This window comes from Gouania willdenowi, chromosome 16 (genome assembly GCF_900634775.1).
Source record: "Gouania willdenowi chromosome 16, fGouWil2.1, whole genome shotgun sequence".
Classification (NCBI taxonomy): Eukaryota; Metazoa; Chordata; class Actinopteri; order Blenniiformes; family Gobiesocidae; genus Gouania; species Gouania willdenowi.
Window position 1 is genome coordinate 204,334 of NC_041059.1, and position 16,624 is coordinate 220,957.

Here is a 16,624-nt window from a genome sequence, read left to right on the forward strand (position 1 = left end):
AACAATGCAAAACTACATAATAGTTCTTTTTCCTTTTAAAAGTGCAACTGAAAATGTATTTTATGCCTTCATAATTAAACAATTAAAAAAAAACAAAACAGTAATTTCACTGTATTTACGTCAGATATTTGTTTGGACCAGTGGTCGGTTGGCATGCAGATATTCTGTGCAGTGAAGAAGAGATGCTATGCTAGCAGACAGAGCTAATAGAAAAATGTGACTTTTACAGATATTCACGTAATATTACAGATATTCTTTCGGTGCTAAAGGAGTAAGGAATCATTTATGAACATGTTTAAGAATAGAAGGCAGCCAGAAAGAAAGTATTCGCAGATTATGCCTGCCGCGTACACTGCCGGACAAGAGAAGGGATAAATATATAGCGCCATCTGCTGTTTAAAAAAAGTACTGCGATTCAATTTTCAAAGTATCGATGTCAATCGTGATACCTATGAATCAATTTTTAACTGCCTTACGATTAATCGTTACATCCCTAATAGTATATATAGTGTATAGTATATACAGTATATATAGTGTATACAGTATATATAGTGTATACAGTATATATATATATAGTGTATACAGTATATATATATATAGTGTATACAGTATATACATAGTGTATACAGTATATATAAAATGTTACCTTTTATAAAACTATCATAAAAATTGTTGTATATTATTTTTTTCTCTGTTTTAATCACATCAGATCTTTTCAACAACTCCAGACCTAAACATAGATATAAAGTTTTCACTGTAGTTCTGTATTTTCTTTATGATTTTATACCCTTTATGTCATAAAAACCCAACACTTTTTGACCATAGGTATGAATTCCCTTCATAAAAGTGTAGAAATGTCATATATAAATATTATCTTAACGTAACCATAAATGTAAAGTTTTTCATAAGATTTTTATGTTTTTGTTATAAACCCCTGATTGTTTATCAATGAACAAAAATAGTAAATATGCTGCATTGTGCTACACTCTCTCCTACAGAACATCATTGTGTATATTTTCCTCAGAAGGTAAATAGTGTATTTTACACCTGCAGAGATCAAAGAGCTCTGAATTTAACCTTTGAACTACGATCAGTTTAAAACAAAGTCAATAAAACAAGTTTAAATAAATTAGATTTGTTGGCTCTGGTTGACTCCAGAATAAACACGGATCCTTCTGAAGGCCCCTGACCTGACCGTGAACCGGGTGTTTCGTACCACGATGTGGACAGGAGGCAGTCCTCTCAGCAGGTTATCTGGGGCAAGGAGGGGGGAGCAGAAGGGGTCCTTAACCACGGGGGAGCTCTGTAGGGTCATCTCAGCCAGCTGCTCAGAGCGCAGGGGCTCAAAGCCCAGAGGGAACTCCCGGGGGGGGTCCAGACCCTCTCCGTCCTCTACTGGGGGGGGCGGGATGGCCACAGAGGACAGGTCACTGACCACCTCTGGGTCTTTGTCCTTAGAGAAGAAGAAAGTGATTTCCTCTGGCTATGAGAGAGAGAGATTATTATTAATGATATTACACATAAACTTTTATTAATTAACACTTTGAAGCTGTTTTAAAGTGAAATAAATCATGTTCATGGTGTGTGTGTTTTCCTCCCTGATCTAAATATGTGCAACACGACCAATATTTGACATGATGAATGTATGTCGCTGTGATCAAAGGTGATCAGGTTCATTAATACTTTGATGTTTTCACCATTTTTAATCCATCACTTCAAACACTTGTTATTCAGATTTTCACATTTTTTTCAGGCGTGTGAATCTGAGCGAAGCTGCGTTACGTTTGTTTCAAAAATAAAAGCACACACTAGAAGATCCACCAACGCACTTTACACATTCTACAAGCACAATTAAATATTTACACATGATAAATACACACAAATGATAAAACATGTGTAAATTGTGGATCTATTTGTGAATATCTTTATTTTGTTAGTCCTGCTACATCAGCAGCTAAATTAATGGACTTTTTGAAGAACTATTACAACATAAATATGCAATAATATGTATTTAAAATGTATAAATGCTAGAGTGCCAGTAGAAATATAAACCAGAACACAGTTTGTAATGAAACAATGTGATTAGTAATTAATGAGATTATGCTGTAGAACACAGGGACAAACGTAGCCTTTAGGCTAATTCTGACATATTTACAGAATGTACATTAATATGAACTGTCCCTATAATAAATAAATAAATACATAAAATAAACACCAGCATTGAACCAGGACCACCTACCGCACTGAGGGGGAGCACAGGTGCATTGTGGGAAGCAGCACTGACTGATCCCAGGTCCTGGAAGGTGTGACTCTTCACTGAGAACCTCTTGTTGGTGAACGGTGAGTCCTGTGGGGGGGGGATGGGGGGGTCAGCGTGAGGAGAGGAGATGGATGCCTCTGACACACTTTTTCTGACCGAGTCTGAAAACAAACAAAAAGAAAACATTAGATTACAAATATAATTACAGTTTATTCACACTGTGTCCTCTAGACACTGGGAGGGCGGGGCTCCAGACTGCGCCCAAAAGAGTCGCATATGCGAGTATATTTTCAGTGCGCGCGAGTGAAAATTTTAACTGGTCAAGTATGTATGGGTGACCTTATTTTGGTGAGCACTTCGTCACGTCCCAAAGATACTGTTTTATTTATTGATGTTAATTTATTTTATTTTAAACTGTATTTAAGTTTCCATTTACATGATCAATATAAATTAAATAAAATCAAACATTAATCTATATAATTCTAACTGTATATAATGTAATACACTGTATTGTCTTCATAGAGAAGGTATTTATGGCTCCAGGAGGACTTTAATCCAGGTGAGATGAGGTTAAATGGTTCCTTGTAGAGTAAAGGTTGCAGACCCCTGACCAGGGGAAGAGGGTTAGGAGACCCCACTATCAGAGCTGGACCCTCTCAATTTAATTCATGGTGAAACAATGCAGATGATAAGTTGGTTATGTTACTGTTAAATTCATTCATGTACAGCATTTATGTAAAATAAAAAACAGAATAAATGTAACCTGTTGTTATAATTTAATGTTTTTTTTTTTTTTTTTAAATTGTTACGTCTTCTTTCAAAATTATATAAAATAAATGACCTGTTATTTCAGCCACTGATTGTTGCAGAAAAACTTAATATGTCCAAATATATCAAGTCATTGTCAATCCTAACTACAGTACGCCAGTTAAGTCAATTATTCATCAGCATGTGTGTCTATGCTCTACAACCACACATTCTGTGCTGGTACCACCACTGAAAGAGTTACAGTTAGTTTCTGTGATGTTTAATTACATGTGTGCGTTTCCATTAACATCAATAAATCAACACTTACCTGGGGCTCCAGGGCCTCCTTGGGGTCCCTCTGGTGCTGAAGCTCTGCTAGGGTCCAACAGAGACTGGATCCAGTTTGAAGCTCCTTGTCTGAAGTCTCTGATCATCAGAGCCGTGTCCCTCTTCACCAGACTCAGCGTGCTCAGCTTCTCTACACGCTTCTCAACCTGAGGCTCAGATCCTGGAGGACACGCCACAAAAAACATCACAACAGGTCAAATAAGAAGAAGAATATGCATTTTAAAGTCAATCAGAGCTGGTAAATAAAGAGAGAAGATCATTTCCCACTTGGTATATTTCCACTAAAGTTTGTCTTTTGGCTCTAAATGAATTAAAAAGTAGAAGGGGAGGGGTCTAATTCAGACATAAACAACTGGAGGCTCAGATTACTGTCATGCAGCCCCCAAAGTAAACACACACGACTCCAACAATGCACAAAAAAACTCAAATAAACAATATGGCAACAAAAATACACAAGACGACAAAGAAAAAAAGACACAAATAAAAATAATATAAAATAACAAAACACACAATAAATGTCTTAAAAAACTGCAAAAATACATAGAATAACTGTAAAAACAAATAAATATAGAAATTTAACAGCAAAATGTCAGAATCAACAAACACACACTTAAACTAAAAGCCTGTTGTGGCTGTGATTGGTCATCGTTCTAAATGTTGATAATTAAAGGTGTGTTACCTGCGTAGGCGCTGAGGCATCTGGAGAGCACGCTGAGAGGCAGCAGAGGATCCATCAGTGTTAGTAGACGTGATGGAGACGCGTACGCAGTCAGCAGAGTGGCTGGGTACGCTGCTACGATGCCTTCAGGGACCCTCACACCATAGGACGCTGCACGCATGGATGTGGTCACACTCAGGTTTCCCCCTGCACTGTCCCCCGCCAGGCACACCTTCTCCCCTGTCCACCCTACATACCATAAATATTCATATTATTATTACAGACATGCAAACACCAAAGGCAAGAAAAAGGTGACAAAAATAATCCATGGTGGGGGGTTTGGAGGGATCCTCCCCCAGAGAAATGTTTGAACACATAAATGAATCAATCAGAATAGAACAATAAGGCAAAATATAGTATTTTCTTTAAGCAAAAAACATCTTGTGTATTCACACCACTCAAGTTGTGGTTTGTGAAAAACAAAAACAAAATATATATATATATATATATGAAGAATTGTGATTGTTAAAGTAAACATTAGTAGCTCTCTTTGTTCTCAGCTGCTTTTTCATCATACGGTGAAATAACTAACATTAACAGGACTTACATAAAACACTAGAAAATACATTTGATTTGTTTCCAAATTCCATTTTATTTATTTCTTTCAAGTTCTGTGTTTTCCACATTGTTATTTTTTATTGTGTGTTTTTGCAGCTCGCTTTTAATTATTTATAATATGTCATATATATGTATGAAATGTCAGGGATCAATGGTTTACTGAATCTGATCAGGTTTATTAAGTTTTGATCAACTTAATTTAAAATAACTTCATTTAAATTATCCTGATGATATGATTCCAGATGATTGGCCGATTGGACATGTTTAGCTCTGGAGGAGGAGGGGTGTGTGTGTGTGTGGGGGGGGGTTCAATTTATATTGGTGGATTGGTGGTATATATAAGTGGATCAACCAGTATACTGTGATCTACTGTATCAAAGGCAGCATCAGATCAAGTGAAACTAAAACTGTGTAACGACCAGAGTCAGTGACATCATCACAGGAGGGTTTTCAACAGAGATCTGGAAAATAAACAACGTTTGTTCTTTCAATCTGAATCAAAAGGATTTGAACTGAACTTTGTTTACAGAAATAACAAAATATCAATAGAAATGTTACTGTTTTAACACATTCTCACCTGACATGGACTAAATAGTGAATGTGGTTAAAATGGCAAAACATTTGCATGAAGTCTGGTGAAAAGAGGTTAAAAGTGACAATAATGTGTAGAAAAGTCATTAAAATGTGATGTAGAAGTGTCAGAAATGGGAGAAAAGGAGCAAAAATATGGCAAGAAAAAGTGATGAAAATAGGTTAAAATATGAAAAGTTTAGTGCAGAAGTTGCAAAAAAAATAAATAAAAATAAGTAAAAATGGGCTGATTCTTAGTTTCTTGGAGGCATCTAGGGACCCCCTCCAAGACCCAGTTTAACTAAAGAGTTAAACTGGGTAAACTATTGGTTGTTCCTTGAATAAAGGTAAGGTTAGTGTTCCACTCAGTGCTCAGTAGCAAACAGTGTGTGGTGGTCACTACGTACCCAGTAGATGGTGGTTCTTCAGAGCCCAGCAGTAGGCATAAAAACACTCCTCCAGGGCCCTGGGGAAGGGGGCCTCAGGGGCCAGGGAGTAATCCACTGACAGGATGGGAACACCAAGGTCCTGGGACCAGCTCTTCAGATAGGGCTACACACACACACACACACGTCGAAAATTAAATATATATCTACAATTACAAGTACTGCTACTTATTAAATGTTAAAAATGATCGTCATTGGTGTGTGTGTGTTTATTTATTACACGCACAAAACTCTCTCATCCTCTAGTTGCTAGGCAGCTACACATCAAAGATGAACCATGTCCTTGACAACACTTCACAGAACATCTCACAGCAGCAAAACCAAGCTTTGACTCATCATGAAGAATAAAGTCTAAGAAACAACCAGAGTTAATCCAGGACGTGGAGGTTAATCTCATCCTCCACCAGAGTTACATTAGTTACTAGAGTTACATTAGTTACTAGAGTTACATTAGTTACTAGAGTTACATTAGTTACGAGTTACATTAGTTACTAGAGTTACATTAGCGTTACATTAGAGTTACATTAGTTACTGGAGTTACATTAGTTACTAGAGTTACATTAGTTACGAGTTACATTAGTTACTAGAGTTACATTAGCGTTACATTAGAGTTACATTAGTTACTGGAGTTACATTAGTTACTAGAGTTACATTAGTTACGAGTTACATTAGTTACTAGAGTTACATTAGTTACTAGAGTTACATTAGTTACTAGAGTTACATTAGTTACGAGTTACATTAGTTACTAGAGTTACATTAGCGTTACATTAGAGTTACATTAGCGTTACATTAGAGTTACATTAGTTACTGGAGTTACATTAGTTAATAGAGTTACATTAGTTACAAGTTACATTAGTTACTAGAGTTACATTAGCGTTACATTAGAGTTACATTAGTTACTGGAGTTACATTAGTTACTAGAGTTACATTAGTTACGAGTTACATTAGTTACTAGAGTTACATTAGCGTTACATTAGAGTTACATTAGTTACTGAAGTTACATTAGTTAATAGAGTTACATTAGTTACATTAGTTAATAGAGTTACATTAGTTACTAGAGTTACATTAGTTACTAGAGTTACATTAGTTACTGGAGTTACATTAGTTACATTAGTTAATAGAGTTACATTAGTTACTAGAGTTACATTAGTTACTAGAGTTACATTAGTTACGAGTTACATTAGTTACATTAGTTACGAGTTACATTAGTTACTAGAGTTACATTAGCGTTACATTAGAGTTACATTAGTTACTGGAGTTACATTAGTTACTAGAGTTACATTAGCGTTACATTAGAGTTACATTAGTTACTAGAGTTACATTAGTTACATTAGTTACTAGAGTTACATTAGTTACTAGAGTTACATTAGAGTTACATTAGTTACTGGAGTTACATTAGTTAATAGAGTTACATTAGTTACTAGAGTTACATTAGTTATGAGTTACATTAGTTACTAGAGTTACATTAGTTACTGGAGTTACATTAGTTAATAGAGTTACATTAGTTAATAGAGTTACATTAGTTAATAGAGTTACATTAGTTCCTAGAGTTACATGAGTTACTAGTGTTACATTAGCGTTACATTAGAGTTACATTAGTTACTAGAGTTACATTAGTGTTACATTAGAGTTACATTAGTTAATAGAGTTACATTAGTTACATTAGTAACTAGAGTTACATTAGTTACCAGAGTTATTAGAGTTACATTAGTTACTAGAGTTACTAGAGTTACATTAGTTATTAGAGTTACATTAGTTACCAGAGTTACATGAGTTACTAGAGTTACTAGTTACATAAGTTACTAGAGTTTCATTAGTTACTAGAGTTACATTAGTTACCAGAGTTATTAGAGTTACATTAGTTACTAGAGTTACATTAGTTACTAGAGTTACTAGAGTTACATTAGTTACCAGAGTTATTAGAGTTACATTAGTTACTAGAGTTACATTAGTTACTAGAGTTACTAGAGTTACATTAGTTACCAGAGTTATTAGAGTTACATTAGTTACCAGAGTTACATGAGTTACTAGAGTTACTAGTTACATAAGTTACTAGAGTTTCATTAGTTACTAGAGTTACATTAGTTACCAGAGTTATTAGAGTTACATTAGTTACCAGAGTTACATTATTTACCAGAGTTATTAGAGTTACATTAGTTACATTAGTTACCAGTTACCAGAGTTACTAGAGTTACATTAGTTACTAGAGTTACATTAGTTACCAGAGTTATTAGAGTTACATTAGTTACTAGAGTTACATTAGTTACCAGAGTTATTAGAGTTACATTAGTTACCAGAGTTACTAGAGTTACTAGAGTTACATTATTTACCAGAGTTATTAGAGTTACATTAGTTACCAGTTACCAGAGTTACTAGAGTTACATTAGTTACTAGAGTTACATTAGTTACCAGAGTTATTAGAGTTACATTAGTTACTAGAGTTACATTAGTTACCAGAGTTATTAGAGTTACATTAGTTACTAGAGTTACTAGTTACATAAGTTACTAGAGTTTCATTAGTTACTAGAGTTACATTAGTTACCAGAGTTATTAGAGTTACATTAGTTACCAGAGTTACCAGAGTTACATTATTTACCAGAGTTATTAGAGTTACATTAGTTACATTAGTTACCAGAGTTACATTAGTTACCAGAGTTACATTAGTTACTAGAGTTACATTAGTTACTAGAGTTACATTAGTTACCAGAGTTATTAGAGTTACATTAGTTACCAGAGTTACATGAGTTACATGGGTTACCAGAGTTACATTAGTTACTAGATTTACATTAGTTACTAGATTTACATTAGTTACTAGAGTTACATTAGTTACTAGAGTTACATTAGTTACTAGATTTACATTAGTTACTAGATTTACATTAGTTACTAGAGTTACATTAGTTACTAGAGTTACATTAGTTACATTAGTTACTAGAGTTACATTAGTTACTAGATTTACATTAGTTACTAGATTTACATTAGTTACTAGAGTTACATTAGTTACTAGAGTTACATTAGTTACATTAGTTACATTAGTTACCAGAGTTACATTAGTTACTAGAGTTACATTAGTTACTAGAGTTACATTAGTTACCAGAGTTACATTAGTTACTAGAGTTACATTAGTTACTAATTACATTAGTTACTAGAGTTACATTAGTTACTAGAGTTGGATTTTAGCCAATCAGATCTTTCTACAAACAGAGTGCTTTATCAGCTGTTTTGGGCATTGCTATAGGCAACGTAGTCACGTGGCACTGATAGTAAAAATGTAAAGGTGGACGTTCCATCAGGAGAAGTCTCCATCACAGCGTTTAACAACGGTTACAGAATAAAGGACAAACATACTGAGGAAGAACGACTCATGGAGGTTCCTCTGACTGGGTATGTGGGGCGGACTGCAACCAGTCTGCCCCACATCGTGATACATCGCTTTCAACTAAGAGAAACTAATCCAAGGTGGAGAGAACATGGACAATCCATTTACAGTGTGAACGTGGGGGCGGAGCCTCTTACTGTCCTCACAGTAGTGAATGATACGTGCTTTCATGTCAGAGTCTCTATATCCTTCATCCCTACACACTACAGAACTCACTCACACATGCTGTCTCTTATAGGAGAAAAAGGCTAAAGTGGAACAGATTGAGCAGCGTTTGTTAATAAATGTGTTTGTGGAGCATTTTACATCAACAAATTTTTTCTGAAACATCTTTGTTGATTTTATATCGTACATCACCATTTTGAGACAAAATATAGAGATATGAGTTGTGGTCATATCGTCCAGCCCTAGATCAATGCTGTGTCTCAGGACAAGTTAAAATAAAAAAAACAGCCACAGTGGAAGAAGAAGTAGAAGAAACCTGGCTCTTCTTCTTAAAGACACTAGATTGTTATGGTGCCCATTTCTTTCTAATGAGCTCTGATTAACTGGATCCAGACTTTATTGAATCTGAATCTAATCTAATGACTAAGTTAAACTCCCAGTGTCCCTTAGTGAAGGACCTCAGCAGTTTAAAAACAAGCAACACTAATGAGCTTTCAGGGAATAATTATAAAAACAATGCGTGTAACGGTTCATTACACGCTGTTTATTGGACGAAGGAAGAAGAGACTGTTGATGGGACATTTTAATTATCATGGGTTTAATTATGTATTATTATTAGAACAGCTTTCATATCTTTAGATTCAGGAGAAAACAACACAGATCATCACATGCAGAGGAGATCTGATTTGTTTATAAAGTTTATAATGTAAATATAAACTAGAAAGTATAATAAAACTGAACTTTATCAAACAAACGTGATTGTCAGCATTTATAAAAATAACCAATCATTCATAAAGGAAAGAACTGAGGATGCACTGATCAATTAATCGTCTGATTTCACAGATTTTCCTTAAAGAGGACATATCATGTTAAATCCACTTTTTTAGCCCTTAAATGCATTTTGTTGTATATTTAGAGTGTTTAGAAGTACAGAAAAAAATCAAATTAGTCTCTTCAGGTGCTCCGTTGATATCTTTATTTTCTGTTTTGATCATATTTTTCAATCTGTTTCCATTTTTCTATTCTCTATTACGTTTTTTTAACTATTACATCACAGTATTTGCAGCTGAACTGCCAAATTAGTTCATCGACTCCAGGTCCAACACTTCGAGCAATCCGCCATTTTTATTTCTGGCTTTTATTTTGTAGTCCAAGCTCCAGGATGCAGAAGTTACGAGAGGATAAGTCTAAATGTTGGGTTGTTGGATGTAGTAACCCACACGCGTCATTACACCGTCTCCCAGCATCAGAACCTTTTCAAAGTGTCTGGTTGAGTTTTATTTTTTATAGAAATGTACCCACATCTGTGGATAAGGTCATTTTTGTGTGTGTGAAGCACTTCAATGATGACTGCTTCATCAACCTCCACCAGTATAAAGAAGGATTTACAGAAAGACTTTGTCTGATTGAGGGTTCAATTCCTTCTATCTTTGGAGACGATGAACAGAGCACTTCGGTAAGCTGTAAATAACGCTACAAAGTGTGATGATAAGACGTCCCTGTCATTGTTTTGTTAGCATTAGCAGTTGCACCGTCTTCATATGTTAGCGCTGTGTGCTCGTTTTAGATCCTTGATGATATGGCCTACGTGATTTAATTTAAGTCTAAAGTTTTCATTAGTCATTTCATTTTGACGTTTTTGTCTTTGAAAAGACTGTATTAAAATGCATTTCGTGACGTTAGCTTGGCGCTAGCGTTAGCTCGGTGCTTGTGTTAGCTCGGTGCTTGTGTTAGCTCACTTGTTAGGGTTCTGCAGGTTCATCATCTTCATTTTCATGTCGCTCCACTGGGTCAGACTCTGGCTGGAACATGTAAGGCTGGATGGACAAGTCTAACGTTGTTGACATTTTGTAAATAACCTCTGAATAAAAAGTTTATGATCCACTACATAGCCGTATCTCTTCTATCAAACTACAAAAATGGCCGAACAGGGTGGAGTTGAACCGAGTGTCACCTGAAGAGGGGGCGGGGTATGGAGTGTCTCATTTGCATTTAAAGAGACAGCACCAAAACGAGTTGCTCTCAGAAACACATCAGAAAAGAGGTAGAAAAGGGGTGGAGCTATAATAATGAGGAATTCAGACCCAAGCATTGCAGTTCAGCTTTATATAGACCACAACTGTTTGATTTATATGTAAAAAGGAAGGATTTAAAACCATGATATGTCCCCTTTAATTTTGGCGATCAGCCGATCTTTGCATATGAAACCAATCTTTTCCACCGATCTTTTCAACCTCCGCAAAAGTCTTAAAGTCTGTCATAAAGTCAGCCACTGTCCTGTTCTGCAGTGAGTTGACTGACAGGCCCTGCCCACCAGCTCATGTGTTTGTGTGTGTGCTGCACATGCCTCTATAACACAGGATAACGACAACATCCGGAGCAGCCGTTAGCTTAGCATGTCAGCAGTTTTACACAAAAAAAGAGCAAAGGATCGCAATTTATACTTCCTGTAATGCTAAAATAAGCCTTTGTGAAGCTGCAAAAAAAACGCTACGTCATTATTCACCATTTAATAAACCACCACACCGCTCAGTGTGCAGCATTTGAAGCTAGAAATCAAGCTAATGCTAAAGTTAATGCTAGCAGTAAACAGAGCCAGTTGTCCGCTGACAGCGTTTATCAGTGAAAAGATAAAGTTACTACGAGGAAAATAATGGATTTCATTTCATTTTCATAACCGACATTAAAGTTGTTTAATGTCGGTTATGAAAAAAAATCGGGATCGGCCAGAAAACTGCAATCGGTGTACCCCTAAAATAAATAAGGGTTTTGTGCATTTCTGTTTTTTGGTTATTTTTCTAATATTTCAGTTTATTCTGGCAGGCAGTTTATCTACTTTTCTATAATTTTGTGTATTTTTCAGATATTTTGCAGTCAGTTTGTGTATTCCTATGGAATTTTGTTTGTTTTTGAAGTAATTGTGGTGTATTTCCGTTATTGTTTTGTATATTGTTCTGTTATTGTTGTGTGTTTATGGAGACGTTTTGTATTTTCTGGGAGTCAATTTGTGTATTTTTGTGTTGAGGCCAACAACTCAACAACTCCTGATTATAAAGTGTACACCTCCTGCATTTATTTTGGGGAATAAATGAAAAGGTGACACCCTGCCAACATAAACTCTAAATTAAAAAATCATTACATAGTATATATAACAAAAGCATATCATTATAGTTTAATAGACAACAGCATCTCAAGGATACAAAGCATTTCATTTCAAGTCAAATCAATAAAAAAAAACATCACCTCATGGGACTTTGACGTCTGAGCCACAAAACCACCTCCGTGGAAGTGGACGAGGAGACAAGGAGACGGAGGCAGACGCTTGGTCTTCAGCCCCAGAGACAGGGAAATAGCGCCCCCCTCAGAGCGGGTCAGAGACTGCAGCGTTTCACTGTCCTGGAGAAACAAAGTTATATTAAATCTAACACCTCTGATGTTCCAGGCTGTAGCTCCCAGACTCTGGAATAACCTGCACCAGTCTCTCAGGGAGCTCAACTGTGTGGTCACTTTTAAAAAACTGATGAAAAGCTTTTAGTTAAATGGATTTAAATTATTTTTATCCTTTAATGTTGCTGCTCTTAAGATGTTTATGCACCCATGTTTTATTATTCTATTATGACGTTGCACTTGTATTTTTACCACAACTCTGTACAGCACTTTGTGATTTTATCTGCAAAAAGCACTTTATAAATAAATTACTTACTTACTACAGAGAACAGAGAACAGAGACTAAAAGTACCAGAGTTTTATTATTTCCTTTCATGGCGGCAGCACGTGAAGAACTGCCTAACGGAGTCAATCACAGACAAAAGGTGTGTGTTTACTGTTATTATCACTACTGTGTGTGTGTGTGTGTGTGTGTGTGTGTGTGTCATTAACAGTAAACAATGACCAACATACTGTAGATGCTGATAGAGGAGCAGACATGACGTTATGTTTAAAGTGATCTATACAACACTGTCCCACTCCATCTCCCCACTTTCTGTGTCCATGGACCAGGTTACCTCACTACTCTCTCTCCTCTCTACGGGGGGGGGGGTCTGGGTCCCCTCACCCCGGTGTGACTGTGGACTGGAGCAGTCGACAGTCCGCTAGATACACTTTTATACTTTTACGAGTTTCTCAGGTTTAAATTGAATAATAAAGTGCACGTTTTGAAACCATTGTTTTAATGTTTGTGTCCAACTAAACACACATAGTTAGGTACAGTAGGTCAGTAATAAATTACATTTTAAGATGTTAAAAAAACATAAAACATGTTTATCTTCCAGTTGCAGAAAAATAAGGGTTTTTTTAATGCTCATTTGTAACAACAACACACAGCCGAAACCCCCTAGCGGCAGGGCGGCCAATCATATAGTGAGGTGTTCCCTCTACGCAGAAGGAAAAGGGCCAACGTCCACCTGAAACTTAGCCAACATCTTCCAAATACCCCGAGTTTGTGTATCTGTTATTTTGGAGTAATTTGGTCATTTCCAAATGTTTATTTTTATTTTATTTCACTTCTGGACGGCACGGCAAATGAAACCTATTCAGCTTTTGACCTCAGAGTGTGAGGGGGCGCTAGCGCACCATCTATATCTATTTCACTACACAGCTCACTTCCGGTGTGTGCACGAGCTACGGTGGACTTCTCTTTTGAGGAAAAATACTTTTTTTACTGTTGTTTATTTGGTGATGACATTTCAAAATGTTTATTGTCATGTTAGTTTGACCGTTCACCATTTAGACCAGACAGACTCACCCTGAAGTTATTGAAAGCAATGGCTGCTGTGTTGACAGCTGCTCATTTATCAGCAGCGTGTGTGTGAGAACTAACGGAAGAGATTGCACACACACACACACACACACACACACACACACACACACACACACACACACACAAGTTGATCAGGTGTGCTTCACTATTGATCACTGTCTATGTAACATGTGTGCAGGTATGTGAGTGTTGAGTGTATAACAGACCACCGTTTAGTCTGGTTACAGTCAGTGTCACTACACCCGTCCATAGTGTGGTAGTGACTGTAGTGTTACAGTCAGATCTAAGTGTTTACACGTTACATAGTGAAGGTCACCTGATTACTGCAGCTTCACTCACGTCACACCTGCCTCTACATCTAACTACTGACAATTTATTTATGTATTCACCACCCCCCCGCCACACACACACACGACAACAAAAATATGAAAATGACTCAAAATACACAAAACTAAATGTTTATACAAATAATACACAAAAGACAACAGAAATGCAAAAAACTACACTAAAAAAATACACAAAATGACTCCAGAATCACTACAATGGCAACAAAAAACAATAATTATACAAAAAATGCACAACACAACAGAAAGATACACAAATACACATAACTCCAAAAAACATACATTACAGAAAAATACAAACAAAAAAATATAAAAGTGAGTAAAAAAAACAAACACATTTATCATGCACATGTCCCATAGAATTAAACCAGGAAAATTGCACCCACGTTTTGCACTCGCAAATATACCCCTTGTGCTCCCACATGAATGCGTACTTCCGACGGGCACTGTACTAGTTATTATTAATGATAAAAAAAGGAAGTACCTGTCCTTCACGCAGGTCATAGGAGATTAGTCTCATCTGAACTGGAGCGCTGCCGATGTGGGCTGAGGGGGGGGGGATGGTCACAGACGTTCTGTGGTTGGCCGCCAAGGGAAGGTCAAAGGGCACGGGAGGCACGGAGAGGGCACGGTTCACCTTCACTGTGGTGGACGTCATACTGGCCAGACTCTGAGCATGAGAGACACAGAGGATTAATACATGATCATAAGGATGGAAAGGTTAAATAAATGCTGAGTGTGCGTTACTGTTACTCACTGACAACACCTCGGTCTCAGTCACGTTCCAGAACGTCTTCCAGAAATGGACGTCCAAGTTCTGGGTGATGCGCTCAAACTCAGAGCCTCTTAACTCGGGGTCGATGGCGTACTTCCCTGAGGTGAAGAAGGAGCTGGCTGCTACACCTGGGGAGGGACACCATCATTTCAGTAGAATCACTAAACCTATGGGAGGGTGGATGAGACATTATTTATTTCATGAGATAAAGAGTTAGACATAGTGTAGGCCTCATTAATCAATGATCATTTTCTAAAAAAAATACTCAAAATGCATTTAAAGGTTTGTTTTGATCTCCTCTGTAAACACTCAGTTTATTGACATTGTTGGAAGAGTTTCATGCATTGCATTGTGGGATATGGTGTCCTGTAGACGAATGCATATAAGTGTTTTTACTTCATTCTTACTGTGATTCATTTTGTTTATTTTATTATATGCGTTTACAGTACATTTTTTTATATGTGACACATAACTTACTTAGGTGACTTAAGCTGAACACCTAACCTGGTGTTCAGGGGGAATGATTAAAGCTACTGGAAACATTTCAGATCAATAAATCCAAGATCATTTACTCGAAAAAAAAAAAATAAATATGTGAAAGGTTGAAATTGCTGCTCAAAAGTTTTTGTTTTTTTTTAGGTGGGGCTTAATTACTCAGATCTGATCCACTTCATAACCAGGTCCAGACCAGGTTATGTGTTCAGCCCAAGTTACCATGGTGATTTAGCCTCAGTTGCCATTGTTATTTATAGCCTTGTTACCATGGTGATTTAGCCCACTAAGAAGTTAGCCAGCATTGTAGTACAGGCCCAAAATGATAAGTTTTTAATTTTGTGTCACATATAAACACACTATTGTACAGTTAGTTCTAGTGTTTAGTTATCCTAGGATCATTGCACTATTGCAGTAATAGCAGAGATTAGGGATGCACTGAAATTAACATTTATGGCTGAAGCCGGAGAAAATATAAACGCTTGGCCGAACACCAATGTGGTTAAGTTTTTCACTATTTTTTTTTAATAGTGCATAAATAGCCCAGAATAAATGTTTTTTTTAAAAAATAAATATTTATTGAATATTCTGACATGTTTTAAATATTCCAGTAGCCTTTTCTTTTCATAAAAAGCACAACAAAGTTCTTCATTTATATTAACCCTTCAAATAAATCAAAACATGCATTCCAAAAAATCTAAAGTCCATTAAAGGTGAGGTATGATAAAAAAATGACTTTCTAATGGTTCATCTACAGTGATAAACATCCTTTAGCTTCATTCAGAGGAACAAAGTGTAAAAAGTTATGTTTCCTCTCTTGTTATTACACATTTTATAAAAAGTCAGCTTTAAACGGGACAGTTGGATTTTACCCACGTTGGCAGATGATGTCACCTAACACGCCTCCTAGAATGTTAGCTCCTCCCTCTCTAACAATCTAACAGCTAAAACAAACACTGCTGTTTAATATAGAATATATATTATACAAACTGCACTACTTTTTCTGCTGCTGATCGTGGTGGGAGTCACTGCTTAGAGCCACGGACCCACTGTTTACACACATCAG

At 36.4% G+C, this 16,624-nt stretch overlaps 1 protein-coding gene across 1 annotated transcript in view; it reads right to left on the bottom strand.

Annotated features, from left to right (window-relative positions):
* The window catches only part of lipeb (lipase, hormone-sensitive b), a 33,523-nt gene that overhangs the window by 1,385 nt on the left and 15,514 nt on the right, over positions 1-16,624 (bottom strand). Inside the window, exons 5-12 of the mRNA XM_028471363.1 lie at positions 15,049-15,194; positions 14,776-14,961; positions 12,432-12,584; positions 5,609-5,753; positions 4,035-4,262; positions 3,336-3,515; positions 2,240-2,421; positions 1,217-1,483 (exon numbers count right to left, since the gene is read on the bottom strand). Of these exons, the coding sequence (XP_028327164.1) occupies positions 1,217-1,483; positions 2,240-2,421; positions 3,336-3,515; positions 4,035-4,262; positions 5,609-5,753; positions 12,432-12,584; positions 14,776-14,961; positions 15,049-15,194 (1,487 nt within the window). The remainder of the gene's footprint in view (positions 1-1,216; positions 1,484-2,239; positions 2,422-3,335; positions 3,516-4,034; positions 4,263-5,608; positions 5,754-12,431; positions 12,585-14,775; positions 14,962-15,048; positions 15,195-16,624) is intronic.